Below are 18,462 nucleotides of genomic sequence, written 5' to 3' on the forward strand. Positions count from 1 at the left end.
TCACAGGACATTGGCTAATAGGCTGGACGCCCCATTTAATGGCTTTTTCCGTAGCTGTAGAGACGCGTAACAGGAGGAGATGGTGAAACACCTCTTCTGCTTCCGTCCAGATCTCAGGCGAAGGAGGCTACAACACTTGGGGTCGCCCCTCATAGCTCACATTTCACAAATGCCCACAATATGCACCAAAAAGATAGCAAAGACATGATGTCCAACTATGTAGAAAAAGGAAGATTCAAAGCGGTACCAAAACGGATCGAAACGGGCCTCCCAGGAAGACTGGCAGCCGGCTCTACCCAATATGAGCACTGCTGACAAGCTTTTCTGCCTTTTCCCCGAGATGTGTTCTTCAGAGCCCTACGCAGACTCCTCTGTGTTTGATCACCATCGGGCACGAGAATGCAAAAACAAAATACATACATGTACTATGAAGGCTGTGCTGTCCCGATAGCGAGAGAGCAGAGAGCGGATCACGAGAGCGCGAGAGTGGTCGTCACAGAGCTTCATCTAACGCCCGAGAGAGGACTCTCATTAGTCGGTTGTCCGTCGAAAAGTTGTAGTCAAGCCATTAATTATCATTAAAAAACACTCCAGAACTATTTTTAAACTCTTAAACTAAACACCAATAAATTCTATTAATTAATGTTCCTACATAATTAATCGATTATCGGACTCAAGCCGACCGAGCTCCAAAATTCCAAAAGCTGGACCACCATTGATCTGAGATATCAAGTAAACAAAATCCACTAAAAGAACCAAACATCGGACGATTACTTTTGCTTTACAGTCTTACATGTAACTATTTAATGGATCATTCCGATTCCAATTATACATACAACCAAATGGTTATTTTGCCTCTCTCATGTTTAAGACCGATTTGGACGTGCTGAAATTTTCATTTATCTATCGGGTTTTTTGGGTCTATGCCGTAGTTTGATATTAGTTTCCAAACTAGCTCAAATAAATCAGACATTTTTATTCCAACAAGCACAGCAGTGGATCCGCATAGTGGCAGATATTACTCTAAGTGAAGCAGCTTTACTATTGATTATAATATTTATAGTCACTATACTTGAATGACTTGAACGAATTGCAGTTTTTCCCGAAGAAAAAGGTTTTCGAAACCATTACGAAGGATCTTAAGGGGCATCCTAAAAGTATTTTGAAGAACGTAACAGGAAAAAGTTGAAGTAAAAAGGGGAATAAATGCAGAAAATATCATACAGTCGAGCACCCATATATCGAATCTTAAGGGAAATTCGTTAACCTAAAAATTAGTAATATTACAAATTATTTGGCAGAATATGGCATTGCAGGCATTTTAGATTTAAACCCTGAAAATCTCTCCCAATCCTTCATAGTGGAGCAGGTTTTCGAGGATTTAGTGGTTTTTTCCCGATACTCAAAAAGCACACTCGTTATCTCTTTCTCCTTCTCTCTCACAAAGTAGCTTAGCTGTAAAGGCGGGTTTTAATGGTGGGTCTATGCTTTATTGGACAACCTTTCGCTTATAACCTTTCAACGGAACAATCAAAATGAAAATTTGTGGCTTCCCCTGAGCCAAATAGCATCAGCCCCTAACAAAATTTCAACACCCATCGGAGGTCACTTAATAAGTAGTTAAACTTTCATCAAAATTAGTGTGGAAATGAAGCATAAAATTCACTTAACGATACTGCTGGAGATCCCCAAAGATCGCTCTCCATCCCCAGTTGGAGTAGCAATTTAGTTCGCACTTTAGTTGGCTAATATCTGGACCACCCGAAACATGGTCTATGTCTGTGTCTATGCTGTGCGATTGCTTTGGTTTATTGCATTTTACGGCCTCTATAATTTGTCCTATGGCCGGTGCCCGCTGACTCCCAAGTGAAGGCAAATCTCGACCGAAAAACCAAAGCCAGTAATTTGAGTTTGACTTCTTGGCCCCAAAGCCCGAATGGGGATAATGTCCGGGGCCCGTCTGATCGATGCAGAGAGTGTATGGTTTATATGGCGGCGACTTGTGCTCCATAAATGGCCAAAGGCGCCAAGTTTTTGTCCGGAGTCGCGCGTGGACAGAGCCAGGAGAGTGGGGACCTCAGGCACGGCACTCGGCAGCGAGTCGCTGATGAGATGATGGCCAAAACAACCAAAACATGATAATGGAAATGGCAACCGACGACAAAATTAAAATTCATTCACGCTCAAGTAAATATTTACGCAATAAATTTGCATTTAATTGCATTCGAGAGAGAGCCACAAAACACTGGCCTGGACTGGGCTGGAGCCCCCCGCTCAAATCAAATCAAATCAAATTAGAAAACAATCCACCAGGCCGGGTCCCCATCCTGCCGCATCCTGTTGCCTCCACAGACCAAAACAATTTGCTCGTCGCATCAAAATCTAATCAAATTATGCGCCGGAAATGTCAAAAAAGCGTGAAATGTTTGGCTCCGGGGCGCCCCCCAGCCCCGCCCCGCCCCGGCCACCGGTGTGCGTGTATTAGCCCCAGACCTGGAGGATGATGCCCCATGTCTGGCGGCACCTGTGTGCTGCATGCCACATCCTCTCTCGCTCTCTCTCTCAGATCCGACGGAAAATCGCATCAAAATTGCACAAAATAAGAAGCGCTCAACAAATCATTTGCAAATTTTATGCAAAATACATGCAAAAGTGTTTGGCAAATATGGCCTGATCGGTATCTGGTATCTGGTATCTGTTAGCCGGCAATTGTATCTGTATCTGTATCTGTATCTGTCTCTCCCTGCCACGGCACACGGGTGGCACGCACATTTTTGGAACGCTTCAGCGAATGCTGGCCCCAAATGAGCCAGAAATTCGAGTGGATGATGACGGCGGGAGCACCCGGCGGCGGCTAAAATGTTTTTATGCGGTTCGCTTAATGTGTTTTTGGCCATAAACCAACTGACAACTGGCAAACTGGTCCAGCGACAGGAATCCGGCACTCTCTGCTCCTGGCGATGCACCTCCCGGTCGCCCGGTTGCTCGTCTCTCCTCCTCCTCCTTGTGCCATCAGAAATCATTCTCAAAACTTTTGTTTCGGCGTTTATTTGTTTTAGCGGCCGCCTAATTGCATTTTCAACATTCTGCACTCTCTGCACTCCCCTCTCCCCATTGCCACCCCTGTTTATATTGTAATTGAAATCGCACTCGGGGTGCGGCATCCTCCGAGTCGATGACAAGTTCATTTAGGCGAGGCACTTCCTCCTCCTCCGCCCCCTGAAACCCTGAAGAAAATACTCGCACATTTGCGTGAGAAAATATTGCATTGGGAAATGGTTAAAAAAAAATCTTAATTGCAGCCGCGGATGTGGAGGGGGTAGCCCTGTCTGTCTCTCGTTTGCTGCTGGTTTTTTGGTAACCGCACTTTAATTATATTATTGGCAATATAATTTGCTTTTGTGGCTACTTAGACTCGGATTTGGGGACAGCAAAGGCCTTTCGAAGAAGCAGATGGCCGCCAGGGCCTTGGCTCCTATGAGAACTGATAGACACTCTACTCCATGACTTATTTGTATCCCATATCCACCAGATTTCATCGAAATAGACTTGGAATTTTCATTCACCATTCGCCTCGCGCAAAACATATCGAAACTCCAGTACAAAAACGAAAAACATTCTATCAAAATGTTGAACACAGCAAATCTCCTGTGTATTGCTCGTGGTATATACCACAACGAGTTCCAGTGGACCCTGAGCAAGAGCTATGCCTTCTTCTTTACGGGTGTGCTTTTGGCCAAGAAGCTGGTGGGCCTAGAACTGATGCCCGCCGTGGGACCAGCCTAGATGAACAGCAAAAGCAAGAATGTGTGGGCCTTTCTGCAAATTTTACAGTTAAAAGTTACGTATTTTAATACCGAATAAAGGCACTAAAGAAAAAAGGAAATATATTGATTTCGGGGCCATCATGGTGTTACGGGATGGTTGGCTACGTGAGGGATGGTCGTAGGACCACTGACTGATCATTTCCAAACTGATTGTCCTGCAGACCATTAGGAAATCTTACGAGCCTCTTTTATTTCCACAAGGCGGCTCTCCTTTAAGGGCCTTTGCTTCACTCCCGCATTAAACACGTCATCAAAGTGCTCCCAGTAAAATAAGACCCGAACGGGAGTTAGCGGACCACCTTGTATAATTTCGCAAGCAGCGTAAGGCAGTTCCAGGAAGACGCTCTCTTGTCAGGGCTCTCTCGCCTCAAAAACGTCGTCAGAAAGCTCTCAGTAGTGCTAAGAGAGCCAGTCGGCCCCGCAATTTCGAGAGCCTGAAGGGCAGAAAGGGATGGATAGATGATCCCCGGCTAGAGATGGCAGTCCTATGGTGCCTTGTAGCTTGGGAGAGCGATCATTCCCGAAATAGAAGTATCTAGAGTTGTATAAGAGGTTTTCACTTATGAAGCACCTATTTATATGGTCTCTACAGTTCAGAGAAACATCCCATTAGACAGAGGTGTCTTTCTCTTTCTCCACTTCAAAGAAAGATCCGACTGAAAGTGGAAAGGAAACTCTATAGATCTCCAAAGGCCTGTCGGCTATGCCTTATTTTGTGCTTGCAAAAAGGGTATTATAATATGCGTAAGTGATGGATAAAATGTTCACCTTTTTGAAAGGATTTATCCAGAACGGAACTATCTGCAAGCAAAGGCCAAGAGGCAGGTCCAATAAGCTCTAGTCATGGCTGCAGCACTGCAACACAGGCAGAAGAGGCATCATAAATCCGACACGTTGCCTCAAAATTAATTCCGTACGAGCCACTCGGGAAAGAGACGCCACTCGAAAACTGAAACTGAGACTGGAACTGGCCGGAGCATCGGCAGCAGCATCCACAGATGGCAGATGAGCCATCACAAAACATTTTAGTGCCCGCAGGCATACGAGACCATGGACCATGGTCCGTGCCACAGTCCGTGCCACAGACAACTTATATTAATTAATGCAAAATTGCATTACGGATATGCATACGCATACGGATGCGGATGCGGATACGGATACGGACAGCTGCACAGGTGCACAGGTCTTCCCCGGGGAGTCCGGAGGTTGGCAGCAGAAACCCATGAAAAAGAGTCGTAAAATGAAAACATATTGACAATAAAGAAAAGCTACAAAACAACAAACGTGAAGCAGAATTAGAAGCGGAGAGCTGTGGCGGCCGGCCATTTCGATAGATACAAAATAAAGGCAAAACTTTGGCAAAGGCAATGCACCCCAGTGGGTGGACACTGTATCGCACATGTCACATGCAAAGTGCACCCCATCCAAGCTGCCACTTAAGCCACCCGCTCCATGTTCCATGCTCCATGCTCCATGCTCCATGCAATGCAAATTATCTGCCCCACAGCTCTGATTTGGCCCCGTACTTTCGGACACTTATTGTGTTGTCTCCACAGTCGTGGCCTGACTCTCAAAGTCTAGAGAGTTTGTTGCTGGTCGCCATGGCAGCCTCTGTTTCAGCCTCAGCCACAGTCTGCAGCTTGCAGCACATGCCACACATGCAACATAGGCATTTGGTTCAAAGGAGAGAGACGGCTCCAAAACTAAAATCAAATCAAATCAAATTATAACTCATATTCGCTCCATTTGAATTTCGGGTGGAAATATTTTCCCACCTTTTGATACCACTTCTTGAGAACATTTTTGGGTTAGAGATTCAGCCGAATTTTTGGGAATTTTTCTAGAATTATGTTTCAGAAAATACTTTGGCTTTTGGTTAAAAATCTAAGGCTGCAAGGGCACGAAAGGGGTCTTATCCAGACCGGGCACTGTCTCATGGTATCCATGATATGTGTCCTGGCATATCCCTACGATAGCTTTCTTATCAGCCAGAGATGGTTAGGTCGCGACTCGAAGAGCCAGAGCCAGCAGACTCCAGAGATTGATGAGAAAAGAGTTATTGCTGTGCCAACACTTAAGTCTGGTACTGGATATAAGAAGGAATGGGCCATTGAAAGAGCATCAGCAGAGACCAATAACAGCGTTAAAGCCGTGTTGAAATTACACAAGGTGCTCCGCTCCCGCAACGCGCTCTCTTTTCGGGTCTTCGGCAAACTTCGTTATTCTCTCTCTCTCGCATTAAACACGGCGTCAAAGCGCTCTCAGTTGTACTGAGCGTAAAATAAGACCCGATAGAGAGTAAGCGGACCACCTAACAGACAGAACGGAACAGCACCAGAAGCAGAAGGAGAGAGTAGATAGCAGAAAGAGCAGCTCCAGAAAGAGAGTAGATCGCAGAGAGAGTAGCCAAAAAAGAGCTGTTTAGAATCGATATACCGTAAGAGATAAATTGTGTATTCTTGTACAGTAGCCCCAGTCAACTGCGAACTATAATTAAATTATATCCTGTAGGCACCCTAAATGTCGAAAGATTTACCACAATTTGAAGGGTTTTGTATGGATTGTTTTCCTAGCAACTTCCCAAAGGGCTAAAAGGGCGGAAGTACTTCCATTCTTGTACTAAGAACTGAGGTTTACTCAACCATTCAATTATTTAATAAACAACTAAATCATTTGCTGCCGTCTTTCTCTTTGGATTGTCGGTGGTGCGCTCCCCCTCCTTGGGCCCCTGCCTTGGCCGATGTTTCGGTGGCGTCGTGCCTCACTAAGCACAGCCCCAACCCCCAGGGATAAGAGTGTGGCACACAATGCACACGATAAACCACGACGACGACGACACGGAGAGAGGGAAAGATGCAAGAAAAATTTGCTTTGAAAATTTACCTAATGCTATTTTATAATAGGTTTCTTTTTCTCTCTCTCCTACGGTTGCGGGTTATGACAGCAACCCGCCAGAGTGCTGTGTGGTTAGGCTTCGTTGGCTCTGGCTCTGGGTCTGGGGGGGAGGGGCGACGGGGCTGTGCATCGATTGCACAATTTGGAATTTGGAAGGCTTTTCGTACGAGTAGTAAAAGTCAAAGGCAGCCTGAGATTGGACTATTACTGGACTATTGTTTCATTAACAGACATTACATTTTGGAGGTGGATATAGGGATGGATGGCCTGATCTGATAATCGGATAAATACCAAGGAATTTATCTATCTAATACACTATTGATCTGTGAAATCGACACGCACGCTCCAAGGCACCGCCTAGGGGTCCGTGGTCTCGGGCTGATCGACGCTGCGCAGCCAGGCGCACTTGAGTATCTCGCGCAGGTTCCAGCGGGCGGCCGACTCCGGCTCCAGCAGCACGGAGACGGTGGCCTTGGCCGGGGCCGTGATGCTGTCCTGCAGCTTGCGACGGAAGGCGAACTTGCGGTTGCGCTGATCCTCCAGCAGTTTGGTCAGGTTGCTGTCGTCGAAAGGCATCTTGGCGTTCATCATGATGAACAGGATGACGCCCAAAGACCAGGCGTCGGCCAGCTTCGGGTCGTAGGGCCGTCCGGAGACCACCTCGGGAGCGGCATAGGCAGCCGAGCCGCAGTACGTGTCCGACTTCATCTCGATGCCGCCGTCGTCGCGGCAGTAGCGGGCGAAGCCAAAGTCCGCCAGCTTGATGTTGAGGCGCTTGGACAGCAGGATGTTCTCGCACTTGAGGTCCCGATGGGCGATGTCGATGTTGTGCAGGTACCGCAGGGCCTTGGCCATCTGCAGGAACCAGATCTTCGACTGCTTCTCCTCGATGGGGCCCATCTTCTTGATGTGCGACAGCAGGTCCCCGTTCTCGGCGAACCGCATGAAGATGAAGATCTTCGGCCCGCGCTGCAGGATGCTGTGGATCTGGATGATGTTCGGATGGTCGATCTTCGTCAGGATATCCAGCTCGCGCGGAAAGAACTTGTTCACAAAGTCCGTGGGCGCCCGGGCCTTGTCGATGATCTTGCAGGCCAGATTGACACCGTGCCCCGAGTCGTCCGAGTAGCCCGCTGTTATGACCGTGGCATAGGATCCCTCGCCGATTTTGTGGCCCACATTATAGCCGCGCTGGGCCAGGGCATCCACGTCCGAGGACCTCGTGCTCAGCTGGCGTCCGCTCACGCTGGTGTTGAACTTTGACATGATTCCTTCTTCTTCTTCTTAGGGCGATACCGATTCTCGGGCGGGGCGGGGACTGGGCGTGCGTGTCTTGTGGTCTTTCTTCCCCCCCAACTATCGGAAAGGGTTTTTAGGGCTGTGCTGAAGAGTGCCAACGACTGCGCGACGACTTAGACTTACCTTGGCGTTGGTTGATTTCACAAATTTTTTAATTTCAATGGGTGTAATTAATTGAGCTGACGAAATATTCCTACTATACGAGTCCAGAAATTTTGACAAAATAACAAACGTACGAGGCGTGTGTAGGTGTTTGAGGCGAAACACAAAAAGAAAACAGAACAAAAAAGTCGCTCAAACAAAACGGTGTCAACAATGAATTTGGACAGATCCACCAACGATTACTGATTTACACACAAAAACTAAAAACAATACTTTCTCCCCCCCCCGCCTGCCCGATGGGGGAGAGTGTTTCGAAACGAACGGCAGTCCATCAGTAGGCCCTGAGATGCCTATTGTCCTGCGTACAGTATCTGGAAACGCCAAAGGGTGGCGTTTGAGCTTTTTTCCACTGATGAACTATCTTTTATACCGAGTTTTTCGAAGGAGGTTTTCTATGAGTTACCGATAGATAACATTGCTCTGTCCATGTTTCCATCAAAGAAAACCAAACACCAGCGGTTGACCGACGGGCCCAACCATGGCCATGTCCTTATCTATGAGTAAGTCTATTTTGTGGTTGGTTTTCTCCAGACATATGCATTCAATTGGAGCCAAAAACCTCCTACTTTAATCTTTTTGTCATTTTTTAGCACCTTTTGGACGCAAGAGGAACAGAAAGAGTCAACTGTCTCACTTCTTTGCTGTTGTTTTGCGAGCTTCCGACGGAATTGGTTCATTCCGTAACCACCACGATATTACCATATATTTCATATCAATCCTCTTCCTAAACTGGAACATTTACACAGCTCTTTTTTATATACAAAACAAATACATAGAAAGCAATTTTGATCCTCATTTTAGCTACCAGCTTTTGCTTTTAGCTTTCGCTTTAAGCTTTTGCTCTGCCCACGCAATAAATGCTGTCGCAATCGATTCAGTATATTTCTCTCTCCCCCGTTCCTTCTATTCTGCGCTCTAGCGCTCTCTCAGCATTGACCGAGACGGCTCTCGATCTCGGCACAAATACGCGACCCTAGTGAGGGTGGGAGAATAACAAACGGGACCCTATCTCTCTCTCGCTCTACTTTGCTGCGTAGTTTTTGTCTTTATGCTGATCTTCTCTTCCTATCGTCGTATATTCAATCGAGACTGCAAGACAAAGATAGCATGAGACAAACCGTAAAATTGGTGGATTTTGTGCTCTGCTGCTACCAGCAAGCGAGAGAAGAAGCTCGCGCACTGCCTACATTCTCCCCATAAGGTCTTTATGCCCGGTCGCACCGACTTAACTTAAAGGATAGTGTCATACGAACATGAGCAAATACAGAACGAACATTTTGCATTTGTGTAATTATTTGTGACCTTAACTTCTCTTCAAAAAATCTCCAAAAATCAATAAGGGAGAGCACTAATAGTCTACTCTTTTCCCTTACAGCTGCCTGCCTTGTGCCGTTTAACCAAGCGGCGGGTCCAGCAGGTCCTGCAGGACCCATTCCAGACAATGGCAAGAGGCACAGTCGAGGCAACAGCAACAGCAGCGACCTTCTGGGCGACTCGCAGCTGAGCGCCTCGGAGCGCAGTCGTCGCCTGATACCCTACATGGCCTTCTATCTGCCGGCACCGGAGCTGCCCATCAATCAGCAGTATGCCGCCAAGCATTCGGCGTCCGCTGGCGGGGCACAGCTGCAGGCGCCCTCAGCTGGTCGTATACCCGTGCCGCTGGCCTACATGCCACAGCAGCAGAAGCAGCAGCAACAGAAGCAGCAGCAGCATCTGCATCAGCAGCAACACCAGCCACATCCCCACCATCACCACCATGCGGCGCACTATCAGTCGGGTGCAGGCGAAGTGTATCATGCCCTGGCCATAGGCAGCCATCAGCACCCGCACCCGCATCCACACCAGCATCCACATCAGCATCCGCATCCGCCACCTGGCCAGGGAAAGGAGCCGCCGCTGACGGATTCGGGCGCCACTTTTATAGCCTACAAGCCATTGAACCCGACGCACAAGGCAAGTAGACAAGGCAGTATTTGATTCCGTAGAGCATAAATAAGCAGAAATAATCATCAAATTCATAATTTACACACACACACACACAGCACAAGACGGTGCAGCATTTTCCGCCGTTGCCAGCACAGAAGGAGCAGCAGCAACAGCAGCAGCAGTATCTGCCACAGCAGCAGCCACAGTACGAGATAGTATCGCCTGCTGGTTTGGTGGCATCGTCGCAGCAGTACCATCACCATCGACAGCGAGGCAAACAATCAAAAATCAATTTAACACCGTTTACAGCGCAGAACACATTGCCGGGACAGTTTGTACCCATTATTTATACGCCAGTGGGCAACAGCAACAACAATGATCAGCAGCAGCAGCAGCATAATGGCAATACCATCAATTACAACAACAACAAGCCAGAAATTGTCTTCGAAGAAGCAGCGCCACATAAAAACTCCCATCAAACACAAATCGTTACGGATTATGCAGCAGTCGAGGCAGCTGGAGTTGCCTCACCAGAGCAGCAATCTTCCGAGGAGCAGCAGCAACAGCAAGAGCCAGTGGAGGAGCAACACCAGGCACAGCCAACACCAAGGTAAGATTTATTAGCCACAGAGTCTCCCTCCTCTCTGTGTGAAAGTCTAGGCGACCAATATGTAAGTCGGAGCATGGCTTCCCCACACAGCTGTTTGGGGGCTCTGTTCTCACAGCCACGCCCTCAAGCGCCCACACACACACAACTATCTCGTGATGTGATCCGCTTGGAGCTGCATGTAGAATACCAATTAAGAGTGTTGCCATTTTCGGTGGGGAGCTGCACTCCAACGAGTGCAACGCACTACAGATACCCTAACACCTTGGGTACCGACGACATCTCGGACAGCATCAGCCACCCGGCAGCAACATCATTATTGTGGCCGCAACAGACGCCAGAGACGTTGCATGTGCAATGCCCTTGGGCAGAAAAATCAATTGCATTAAATGCAATGACTCAATCCACAAGCAGCCTCCGTCTGCGTGTCTCCGTGTCTCCATTCCCCCTCCATCGCACATCTTCGTGTGAGAATCGACGAAAATGTCGCAAGATCGGGGGCCCCAATTGCAGTTCGATGTACCACATGTGGCGGTTGCCCATGGGCAACAGGGGGCTGGGGGGGCAGGCCTTATGTTCTTGTAGTAATTGTCAAATGGCAAATTCATGTCATAAGTAGCCGCCGGGCGCGGCTCAAAAATCTGTCGGCCACAAAACGTACGAACGGGCGGAGGTAGGGGGGGGAGGGGTACCGTTCTTACAATCACCCAACCAACAACCACAATGACATCACTCAAACCCAACCATAACGCTTTGCATTAACCACCCACAGCATTGGCTACAGTGTCTACAGCGAGCCAGCATCCGCATCCGCATCCGCATCCAACGCTGACGCCTCTGGCGGCGACACTGGGCCAGGGCCAGGGCCAGGGCCAGGGACAGGGACAGGCCAACGTCCAGCCTCGAAAACCGCACTGATAATCCATCAAAAATCGCCGCCATTCGGGCATGTCAGCAAGTACGAGAGTTACTTCAACATGGCCCCCCCACCGTCCCACTCGACCGGTGGCGGTAGCCATCATCCGAATCCCAATCAGAATCATCCGAATCATCAGCATCACCAACAGAGTCAGGGGCACATGACGCCCCAGGAGAAGTATGTGCTTTACTTACAACAACGCATGAAACACCAGAAACTGCAGCAGCAACACTACGACTTCCATCATCCGGCTCGGCCAGCGCAAAGCAATACATTAGCTGGGAAACCACACCCACCACCATCAGCACAACAGCAACAGCAGCACACGCCTCACCTGCATCCCAATCAGCCATCACACACCCAGACACAGTCACAGTCACAGTCCCAGAGCCAGGGCCACCATCCGCACAAGTACGACGCGCTGTATGTGCGTCCGGATGCGGCCGCTGGTCAACAGGTGCTGCACATTCCACTGCGCGCCCTCTTGGCCCATGTAAACGAGCAGTCGCTGTCGGAGTCCCAGTCCCAGCCACAGCCCCAGCCGCCGCGGCACGAGTTCGTTAAGGAAGCGCCGCTCGGGTAAGTAGGGAGGCAAAGGAATGTCTACTTAGATATTGGATAACTATAGCAAAAAATCGTTTTGGATTCGCGGCACACGTGGCGCGACACCAAGATACCTACTCGTTCACTAGTATATGCCTGAGCAAGAACCAAAAGTTATACAAAACGCTAAACATTTTTAGAGATTTTTTAAAGAGCCAGAATTGGGTATACAAATTTTGATTTTAAATTAAATGTCGTAGAAAAAGCCACAAGTTTGAAAACCAGGTGTTCCAATAGCCACAGGAGTAAATTTAATTGGACGTGTTACCTTTTATGAATAGAGGGTCCATAAAAATGCTATAATAATGATCCGATCGCAATCGAATAGATTTAGATAATCATTCTTTATGATTTCTGATTTTTCGTATCGCTCGTACACACAAACCCCACCAAGTACAGAATAACCGCTGATCGAAATCCATAAATAATCCATAATCATACCTCAGACCCCATTCATTCTGCTAACTCCTAACTGAAAGCCTCCTTTGCGATCCATGAAATGGTTTGATTCAAATCAATTCCTTACAAATCATAAAACGAATCGATTGTCCTTAGCTCCCCAGCACCGCCACAATTCATAGACTACCTGATAGACGGACCCAGACAGTCCTTGGAGGAGGAGCAGCAACAGCAGCAGCATCCACACGAGCAGTCTCAGGTAGGGCCGCCACATCTGCAGCATGCCTACATCCTGGTGACCACAACGGCACCGCATACAGAGCACCAACCGGCTGGGCCGAACCTCCACCTCCATCCCGATATATCCACGCCTCGGCCGGCGGTGCTCTACAAGCAGCAGCCAACGCTGCGGCTGCAGCCGGTGCACACCTACAAGGCTACCCGGCGACCCATTTACGTGACTACGCCCTCGCCGACGCCCAGTCATACGGTTGAGATCACGCCCAAGTACGTCTATGTGTCCAGCAAAGCCCCCAAGTCGGCGGCACCGCCTCCGCCCAGTGAAGGGGCCAGCAGAGAGCCTTCCACTGTGACGCCCATCAAGCTGAAGCCCGTCTACCAGTACGCCCACGAGCGTCCTCCACTGACGCCAGCCGTTCAGGGACACCCCGTCGTCTATGACGACCAGCTGCCGGACATACGCACCTCCTCGCTGGCTGAGATCCTGCACAAGCTGCAGGCCAGCAACCACCTGCCGCAGACCCTGACGCCGGACAACATTGACAACTCGATCAAGACGCTGATTCGCATTCTCCAGAACCTCAAGCAGACCCAGACCATTGCCCACAATCCGCCGCAGCATCACGAGACGAAGCTCAGCAGCTCCTCCCACGACGACTACGACTACAACACGGACAGCGGAGAGGATCACGCCCCAGCCACGGGCTCCGATAAGGGACCAAGTGAGTGCTTGCCACAGAAATCTCATTACAGACTTGATCAAAGATGATCTTCCTTTCAGACAAACATCCAGGCCCGAGCACTGGGCGGGCTGGCATCGATTATCCCAACTATTCGGTGATACCGCAGACCAGCTTCGAGTGCACCAAGCAACGCTACAAGGGGTTCTTCGGCGATCCAGAGACCAATTGCCAGGTGTGGCACTACTGCGATCTCAACGGGGGCAAGGCCTCCTTCCTGTGTCCCAATGGCACCATCTTCAGTCAGGTGGGATCTGGCTAGCTGTAGAAATCGGCAATACATTCCTTACGCTTCTGCTAATCCTCCATAGATTGCCCTCACCTGCGACTGGTGGTTCAATGTGAAGTGCTCGACAACGGCGCAGCTGTATGTGCTGAACGAGCGCCTCTACAAGTACATACTGCCCTTCAATCCGAAGTTCCCAGAGGACTACAACGGACCCATTGTGGACAAGTGAGAGATGGTTGTGGTTTGAAGCTTAAAATAGTTTAATATCCGATTCTTTGCAGATATCTGGCCATGAAGTTCCAGGAAATGGAGGATAAGATGCGGCAGGAGAAGCAGCGCAAGACCAACCAGCAGGCAGAGAAGCCCGTGGAGGCCCCGTCCACCCCGGCGATGCCCAAGAACCACAAGCCATCGCCCAAGCATGGCAGCGGCATCAATGCCCAGGTGTACGAGCAGAGTTCCGAGAGGAATCTGCTGATCGATGACGAGATCGATGACATCTCGGAGCGCGGCTCCTACGACACCTTCGACCAGACACCGACCACTGTGATGGCCCCCACCAGCACTCAGGACACGCAGCAATCGTTTGTGCTCAGGCCCATAGTCGTGTCCTCCACGCCGCAACCAGAGGCTGACGCTGACGCTGACTTTGACGTGGAGCCGACGGCCCTGCAGAGCAGCGAGGAGCAGGAACAGGAGGACAAGCTGCAGAGTCTGCGCGACACCAAGGCGGCGGAGCAGAAGCAGGAGACCACCAGAGTAAGCGTCGAGAAGCTGGAGGTGATTGAGATCAAAACGGATGGCGACACGGGCCAGCTGATGCCCATCAAGGAGCCCAGTGCCTGATTATGAGAGGACCCCCGTTGAGAGCGGAGCAAAAGCTTGCCATATTCGTAATGAGAATCGTATGCCTTAAATTATTCTTAGCAAGCAAGTACCTACTGTAAATAGCTAGCCGTAAACGAATCGTATATGCAGACAGACCTATAGCGATAGTGAAATAAAATCTGACTAGTGTGTACTCACCGCCTGGCCGTTGTGGATGTTGCGCAGCGCAGATTCCAGGGAGCGCTGGCAGGCCGGTATCTCGGATACAGAGTGGAGATTCTGCAAGGGAACAACAGAGCGATTAGCAGCGGATTAACAGGAGGGGAATGTGCTCACTATTTCCAACAGCTGCTGGACCTTGTGTCCCGCGTGATTACTGCCCGCGCACTCTCCGCAGATGGTTATCTTGCAAGCTCGACAGTAGGTGTTGTATTGCGTGAGGTGGACTTTGCACTTCATCTGGAAGGGCATGAGGAAGACGTCACTGCCCACAAATATGCGCTTGTGTGGATTATAGAGCTCTTTCAGGGACTTGAAGGCGTGCGCCTTCAGCACGCGACTGTTTTTGTGCACTGCCTCGTAGCAGCCTTTGCAGTACAAGGCGTTGCACTGCTTGCACAGGCGCGTGGCCACGCTGCTGATGCACTCGCAGCACTTCGACTTGACGGTCACTTCAAAGCTTTGCGTCACCTGTTGCTGATGACTCGCCGATGAACGGTGCATGTTTTCCAAGTCAGCCAGCTCCCCCATCACATGGTAGTCCAGTTGGTACGGCAAGCCGGAGGAGCTGGCCTTCAAATCCTGTTCGTTAATGGTCGGCGGCGCCGGCTCCGAGCAAACGGCGCAATGCACTTTTTCGCCGTTCTTAAGGCAGTTCTCGCACAGGTTATGGCCGCAGGGCAGCAGGAAGGGACGGTGGTTCTCTGCCAAAGATAAGCGAAAAATGTTTAGAAGATCGCCACAAAGAGAAACGACGCATATGTGTGTAACGGTAAATGTGCTGCCGGCTCAGCCTTTTTTCCGCTAAAATGTATTTGTTGCTTTTTGAGATGCTATGCGTTTCAAGGGCATACATTTTTTCCCAGCAAATACCGCGAATTATTTGTGGTTTCTTTCTACATACATATGTAGCTAGACTGGAACGAAACATGCATATACACATACACTGATGCCGAGCACGAAGTTCTTCGGCAACATTCTACGCAACTGTTAAATGCGCTTCCCCTTTCCACTGGAAATATTACATATATATACATATGTATGTATATCAACAGCTATATGCTTATGTTTGTGTATGGGTTTGTGTATTAAATGCTTTTTAAGAAAAAAAACTTTGTACGCAGCGGTTTTTATGTTGGCTTTTTCCTGGCTAGACTTTTATCACTCGACAAACAGACGCTACACATACATGCTCATGGGCGCCAGGCACCCACACGCACCCAGGCACACAAAGAAATACTTTTCAATAGCTTCCCAACTAACACGAAAACTAATCTAATAGTTAATTCAGAGAAAACACTTACCATATCCCTTAGCACTTTTGAGGGCATAGTCGCTGTGGCATTTTGGGCAGCGCAGCAATTTCTTCAGCTGGCCCGCCACAAATTGGCGATCAAAATGCTGCATGCCGATCTCGCCGGCAAACATCTTGCCAGCAAAACACTAAACGTTTACTTGAGGCTTAATAATTCACTTAATAAATACTTTTTTAGTCAAAGTTTGCATCAAAATCGCGACACTTTCAGGCGTAGTAGCAAAACGACGCCGAAGTAGAGGGCGAGATAGAAATATGCGAAATAACCGCACTTTTAGGGTTGCTAATAAACATAGATCAGAATATCGATATATATTTTTTGTTGAAAGTGATATTTCTTTGGCGATATATTGATATTTTTTGGGATGTATCAACGATATGATATATTATATGATATTCTGTTCTGTTGTTTAACGTTTGAACAGCATTGATAACCTCAGAAATTCCCACCTTGCGCCGCACAGGGCTGCAATATTCGAGGTTGTATTTTGTGAAGCTCTAAAATATCGATTGCATGTTTATATGCAAGTTCCTACATTTCTATGTATTCGATCAATATTCATAAGTTAATTAATAGTTTTATTAGTAACTTTTTAAATTATTGCGCACTGTTTAAACCTTTTGCGCCAGCCAGCGTTGCCATCCATCAATTTTTTGCTCAGATTTGCGCATTTGCTATCGATATCGGACTAGACGCAGAATAGACAGCTTTTGCGATACTTGTTATCAAAATTATGTACGTGTCAACCCTTTGTCTATTGTTTAGGCGCCAAAATTTAATTTTAGATATTTATTAGTGGTGATCTTTGCGATGATAAACTATACAAATCACAAGATATTTAAAAATTCCAAATGGACGCAAATAGGCCCCTATTCGTTGCATACACACAATGCAACGATGATCCTCCGCCCACCCATTAGTGTGCTCTACCATAGCATATTTGCCTGTATAATTATTCAACATGAAATTTCTCACATACAAAATGACAACGAATGTAACTCAGTCTAATAAAATTGGCGGTCCGAGTCGGCCTGGTCATTGGGGTTAGAGTCGGCCTGGTCATCGAGGTTAGGGTGGTCCTGGTCATTGAGGTTAGAGTCGGCCTGGTCAATGAGGTTAGGGTGGTCCTGGTCATTGAGGTTAGAGTCGGCCTGGTCAATGAGGTTAGGGTGGTCCTGGTCATTGAGGTTAGAGTCGGCCTGGTCAATGAGGTTAGGGTGGTCCTGGTCATTGAGGTTAGAGTCGGCCTGGTCAATGCGGCTGGAGTCGTCCTGGTCACTGCGGTTGGAGCTGTCCAGATCACTGCGGTAAGAGTGGTGACTGGGGTTAGAGTCGGCCTGGCCACTGGGGTTAGAGCCGACCTGGCCACTGGGGTTTGAGTCGTCCTGGTCACTGCGGCCGGACTCTTCCTCGTCACTACTGTCGGAGTCGTCCTGGTCACTGCTGTTGGAGTCGTCCTGAAAGCGGTGCCTCGATCCGTCCTGGCTGCGGCGGCTGGACCCGGTCTGGCTGCGAATGTTGGGCCCGTTCAGGCTGCGACTGTTGGGCCCGTTCAGGCTGCGACGGAGGGACCCCGTCTCGCTGCGGCGGAAGGGCCCGTAGACGTGGACTAGGGGGTGGTTGACCGATGCCAGGTGCCCCTGGGTCACTCTTGTAAAGGTCAAGTCTTGGGCGTTCAGCTGGAAGCGACACAAGGGACACGAGTAGGACTGCAGGTGGAAGATCGGATACTATTAATATTCCCGTATTGCACACACGTGGTTACCTCCTCCAGCCATCGGATGAGGCACTGATCGTGGAACTCGTGCTTGCACGGCATGCTCTTCAATATCTCACCAGCCTGGAGGGACTCCATGCACACGGAGCACTTCGGGTCGACGCCCACCAGCTCCGATTCCCGAACCGTGCGAAATGGTAGAGAATCAATGACGTCCTGGGTGGCCCTCGGTATGCCTATCTCGATGTCCACATTCATGACGGCCCGCAACAGCAGGCGGTGGTACTGCCTGTTGAATCTCTCATTCGCGGTTAGGCCGGGGAAATGATCGCCATTGAAGTCAGACATGACTGTACGTGTTTTTGTTTTGGTATGTGTTTAATGCTTTAGAAAACGAATGTAAATGATTTCCCGGATCCCTGTCGACCTGCCAAAATAGTGTGACGCCTCAACGGAAAGTGCCACAGCTGCTTTGTGTTTTAGCATATACGAGTGCTATACGAGTACTGTATCAACTTCCGGTTTTGGAAAAGGCA

At 48.9% G+C, this 18,462-nt stretch overlaps 5 protein-coding genes across 10 annotated transcripts in view; 2 read left to right on the forward strand and 3 right to left on the reverse strand.

Annotated features, from left to right (window-relative positions):
* Nucleotides 1-14,871, forward strand: part of LOC4801438 (trithorax group protein osa) — a 30,766-nt gene extending 15,895 nt beyond the window's left edge. The window contains exons 1-9 of one of the 4 annotated variants that reach the window (XM_033378925.1): nucleotides 9,330-9,470; nucleotides 9,559-10,136; nucleotides 10,226-10,719; nucleotides 11,489-11,580; nucleotides 11,617-12,214; nucleotides 12,794-13,599; nucleotides 13,659-13,864; nucleotides 13,929-14,071; nucleotides 14,128-14,871. In XM_033378925.1, coding sequence (XP_033234816.1) covers nucleotides 9,437-9,470; nucleotides 9,559-10,136; nucleotides 10,226-10,719; nucleotides 11,489-11,580; nucleotides 11,617-12,214; nucleotides 12,794-13,599; nucleotides 13,659-13,864; nucleotides 13,929-14,071; nucleotides 14,128-14,692 — 3,516 coding nt within the window. In that variant the 5' untranslated portion in view covers nucleotides 9,330-9,436 and the 3' untranslated portion in view covers nucleotides 14,693-14,871. Of the gene's footprint in view, nucleotides 1-9,329; nucleotides 9,471-9,558; nucleotides 10,137-10,225; nucleotides 10,720-11,488; nucleotides 11,581-11,616; nucleotides 12,215-12,793; nucleotides 13,600-13,658; nucleotides 13,865-13,928; nucleotides 14,072-14,127 lie in introns of those variants that run through there. The other 3 variants (XM_033378923.1, XM_033378926.1, XM_015181766.2) reach the window with 3 other exon arrangements.
* Nucleotides 1-16,477, reverse strand: part of qin (tudor domain-containing protein qin) — a 70,952-nt gene extending 54,475 nt beyond the window's left edge. The window contains exons 1-3 of the mRNA XM_001358492.5: nucleotides 16,198-16,477; nucleotides 15,011-15,597; nucleotides 14,873-14,953 (exon numbers count right to left, since the gene is read on the reverse strand). Coding sequence (XP_001358529.5) covers nucleotides 14,873-14,953; nucleotides 15,011-15,597; nucleotides 16,198-16,321 — 792 coding nt within the window. The 5' untranslated portion in view covers nucleotides 16,322-16,477. The remainder of the gene's footprint in view (nucleotides 1-14,872; nucleotides 14,954-15,010; nucleotides 15,598-16,197) is intronic.
* LOC6897203 (uncharacterized) lies at nucleotides 3,555-3,881 on the forward strand. The gene has a single exon (XM_002137339.3). It carries the CDS (start codon nucleotides 3,628-3,630, stop codon nucleotides 3,784-3,786), a length of 159 nt encoding a protein of 52 aa, XP_002137375.1. The 5' UTR covers nucleotides 3,555-3,627; the 3' UTR covers nucleotides 3,787-3,881.
* On the reverse strand, nucleotides 6,914-8,367 carry Tssk (Testis-specific serine/threonine kinase). The gene is made up of 2 exons (XM_001358494.4): nucleotides 8,145-8,367; nucleotides 6,914-8,078 (listed from the first exon to the last, which is right to left on the reverse strand). Exon 2 carries the CDS (start codon nucleotides 7,986-7,988, stop codon nucleotides 7,080-7,082), a length of 909 nt encoding a protein of 302 aa, XP_001358531.1. The 5' UTR covers nucleotides 7,989-8,078; nucleotides 8,145-8,367; the 3' UTR covers nucleotides 6,914-7,079.
* A 664-nt stretch (nucleotides 16,478-17,141) lies between the features above and the next one.
* On the reverse strand, nucleotides 17,142-18,411 carry LOC6897205 (dentin sialophosphoprotein-like). 3 transcript variants are annotated; one of them, XM_033380517.1, is made up of 3 exons: nucleotides 17,975-18,411; nucleotides 17,457-17,918; nucleotides 17,142-17,408 (listed from the first exon to the last, which is right to left on the reverse strand). In XM_033380517.1, exons 1-3 carry the CDS (start codon nucleotides 18,272-18,274, stop codon nucleotides 17,214-17,216), a joined length of 957 nt encoding a protein of 318 aa, XP_033236408.1. In that variant the 5' UTR covers nucleotides 18,275-18,411; the 3' UTR covers nucleotides 17,142-17,213. The 3 variants fall into 3 exon arrangements, with proteins under 3 accessions (XP_033236408.1, XP_033236407.1, XP_002137377.2); XM_033380516.1 differs by having other exon boundaries at nucleotides 17,142-17,264; nucleotides 17,313-17,918; nucleotides 17,975-18,409; XM_002137341.3 differs by having other exon boundaries at nucleotides 17,142-17,918; nucleotides 17,975-18,409.
* Nucleotides 18,412-18,462: the final 51 nt, after the last annotated feature.

This window comes from Drosophila pseudoobscura, chromosome 2 (assembly GCF_009870125.1).
Source record: "Drosophila pseudoobscura strain MV-25-SWS-2005 chromosome 2, UCI_Dpse_MV25, whole genome shotgun sequence".
NCBI lineage: Eukaryota > Metazoa > Arthropoda > Insecta > Diptera > Drosophilidae > Drosophila > Drosophila pseudoobscura.